The sequence below is a fragment of the Solanum verrucosum genome, unplaced genomic scaffold, assembly GCF_900185275.1.
Source record: "Solanum verrucosum unplaced genomic scaffold, falcon-dt-bn FXZP01000115.1, whole genome shotgun sequence".
NCBI classification, from domain to species: Eukaryota; Viridiplantae; Streptophyta; class Magnoliopsida; order Solanales; family Solanaceae; genus Solanum; species Solanum verrucosum.
Genome location: NW_026020680.1, coordinates 2,858,234 through 2,861,390, shown reverse-complemented (window position 1 = coordinate 2,861,390; position 3,157 = coordinate 2,858,234). Strand labels below are relative to the sequence as shown.

The 3,157-nt window shown below is 38.3% G+C and overlaps 1 protein-coding gene across 1 annotated transcript; it reads right to left on the bottom strand.

Moving 5' to 3' along the window:
* Window positions 1-2,181: 2,181 nt before the first annotated feature.
* On the bottom strand, window positions 2,182-2,884 carry LOC125812276 (methyl-CpG-binding domain-containing protein 2-like). Its single transcript, XM_049491788.1, has 2 exons — window positions 2,553-2,884; window positions 2,182-2,395 (listed from the first exon to the last, which is right to left on the bottom strand). The coding sequence occupies exons 1-2, from the start codon at window positions 2,882-2,884 to the stop codon at window positions 2,182-2,184; spliced, it is 546 nt and encodes a 181-aa protein (XP_049347745.1).
* Between the last annotated feature and the right edge of the window lie 273 nt (window positions 2,885-3,157).

The window sequence follows — 3,157 nt, the reverse complement described above, 5'->3', positions numbered from 1 at the left end:
TAGTGTGGGTTGATCCTTTTCCCCACACACCCAACTTATTGTTATTGAGAAAAGATTGGATATGTTGTTGAAGTTGTTGGGTTGTGTTGTTGATATTGTTGATTGTGTTGTTGAAGTTATTGTTGGTTGTGGGACATGATTTGGTTGTGTATTTGAGTTGTAATCTATTGTATGTTGAGAGATTGATGATCCTTAGTGTTTGGGGTTGAATCCATTGAAGTAAGGGTGGTTTAGAGTTGACAAAACAAGGGAGAAAAGTCGAGTTTTCTGGGCTAGGGGTTGGCGCGCCGCGCCTGCCAGCGCGCCCCAAAGGGGGCTCTGAAGTCCAGCCCTTGGGGCGGCGCGCCTCTCAGAGCGCCAGCAGGTGCCTTCTGAGCTTCAAGGTCTGGCGCTCCGCGCCTCTCAGAGCGCCAAGAGCGCCAAGTTTTCCCATTCCTTCCCCACTTTCTCATGCATATTCCTAGGTGTTATACCTATGTTCCCTAGTAGTTTCCAACACTCTAATGTACATTTAAACCTCTTGAACTCATCTATAAACATGCGATTATATGTCTTGAATCCATAATCCGATTCAAGGCGAGTTAGGATCAAAGTTAAGGGAAGTTAGAGTCAAGTCAAGCAAGGTTTAAAAGCAAGTTCAAGTAAGTTTTTAAAGTTATTCAAGAGTCTTTATTGAATGTTTTAACTTCATTTAAGGCTCAAGTTTCCAGTCAAGTTAAGTCAAGAGTTTCAAGTTCAGTTAAGAGTTTCAAGTTGAGTAATGAGTTTAAAGTTGAGTTCATTTCTCAAAGTTATTAGGGAACTATGTATTCCCAAGGAAGTTTTAAAGAAATGTTTGTACATTTAAACAAGGTTGGAAACTGAGGTTTCCAAAAGAGCCTTCGGGCTAGTTTTTGAGTAATTATCTTCATATCAGCAGGAAGAAATATTTTTTAAAAACATAAGAGCCAGTACATTTTTGGGAGTAGTATCGAGCACCGAATTGGGGGAGCGTTCAAAGAACCCACAACCCCCATATAACCATGTTAGCCACCATGGGTAGAAAATGATCATACTTTTTAGATGAATCCTTTTCAGATTAGACTAGTGGATCCATTAGGCAGTTAAGGTCTTATACCTTTGGCCGGGTATAAGATGCTCTGGCAGCGTGAGGTCGATCGATGTATCATAACTATAGCTCTCATGTGATGGTTATCGGTTAGAGAAACTCCCACAGCAGTTATTGTATTTTCACACACAGAAAGTATTGTATTTATATACATCAGTTCATTTGTATTTCTATATACATCTCAGGCTTATTGTATCTTTGTATACATACAGAGTTTATACCAAGTTTTAAACAGTCTTTCATTATATCGTACTTGTTTTAAATTGCCTTATATTGAAAGAAGTCAGTTAGGTTGAGTTGAGTTGAGCCAGGTAAGCTATTCAGCTTCTACCAGATCTCTTTCTAGCCTATGTTGCTTAGTTTCCAGCTCGCATACTCATACATTCCATGTACTGATGCCAGTTGGCCTGCATCTTATTATGATGCAGACACAGGTACCCAGGATCAGCATCCAACACGCCGTTGATCCAGCTGAGCACTCCAGAGTCAGTGGTGAGCCTCTTTGCATTCTGGAGGACTCAATTATTTTGTGTTCTTAGTTTTGTTTTATTAGGGTGTTGCGGGGTCTGTCCCAACATCCATCTTAGTATTTAGAGGCTTCATAGACAGTCAGTCAGTTAGTATTGAGTCTATCATCTATGTATATATGTAAATAGTCTATTTTGAGATATGAGTCGCCTTTGTGGCCAGATTTTTATAAGTTAAGTTGTTGTGTAATATTTGCATTGCATGAAGTTATTTTGTTAAGTTAGGTTTCCGCTGAGTTAAGAAAGCCAGGCCAAGGGTTCGCTTGGGGCCAGCAATGGTCTCCGAATGCCGGTCCCGCCCAGGGTGTAGGCTCAGGGCGTGACAATCAAGTATCCTAAATGAAGAATCTTTCTTCTTTTGCATTTATTTCAGAAAACTTTTAGCTATGAACTGTATGGTTTTTCCGAGCAGAAAATCAATTAATCCAAACACAAACAATGAGTAAAAATTGAATGCTTTGATAATTTCCTTATTTCCAGGCATGTCACATTTAATAGTAATCACATAATAATGCAACATTGATCTTACTTCTAATTTAAGTATGTCTAATACAAATTCATATCACCATTTACAACATAATCTTCCTCTAGTGATCTTGGGATCTGAAATGAGAAGTTATCTAGCTTTGCACTTTGTGTTGCATCCTCTGGATGTTGCTCCAAGTACCTGGGAAGAAACTTGATAATAACAACATACTTTTCAATTTCAATTGAGGAACGAAGTGTTGTTTTCTCAGATGTTGATGACGGCTTAAAATACCTGTAAATCATGACAAGAAAATAATTGAGAACCACAACATTTATTTTTCACATTAGTGCCAAGGGTCCTAGCTTACAAGAAAAGCATCAATAATTGTTATAGGTATTAACAGTAAAATGAATAGAGAAAAAGATGCAAGACATACACATCAGCAAACCTGCTGACTCTTTTTGTTCTGAATTTGATAAGACGTTCCCACCCTAGTGGAGGCTGAGGAATATTAGGCGCATCAATTGCCCACTTGAATCCGCTTTCATCTTCAGTGACATCAGGTGGATCGTCACATTTTTTATTAGAATGCCATTCACGAGTTGTTTCACTATAGAAGGGCCGTTCCAAAATGTGTTCCCTTATTTCTTCATACCTCTCCTTTGTAGGTATGTACCTCCATTTGAAACATCTTGCACACTCCACAAGCAATGCCCCTGGAGTAGTTGGAGGCTTCATATTGTTTACAGGTTCAACACCATGACTAACATTTTGATCCATACAACCAAATCTTAATGGAATGGGACAATCTGATGAAACCAAATACAACTTGTCTTATTAGATAACTCCAGTAACATGAGTAAGTACAATAGAAATAATGTGTTGATCCGATTTAACCATAGATGTTGATCGCTATGTGCTCATCTTAAAAGCAAAACCTATTGTTTGGATATACATATTTAAGACCGAATTGATTGAAAGATAACCCCTTATAATAGTTGGGGAAAATCTTGCATTTAATGTCAAGTGAAAGATACAAGAATTCATACCAAA

Bases quoted from the DNA above. Each gene is read 5' to 3' on its own strand.
- LOC125812276 (XM_049491788.1), bottom strand. From the start codon at position 2,884: ATGGATCAAAATGTTAGTCATGGTGTTGAACCTGTAAACAATATGAAG. The intron at 2,396-2,552 runs GTTTGCTGATGT...CATGATTTACAG, and splicing joins AGAACAAAAAGAGTCAGCAG to GTATTTTAAGCCGTCATCAA.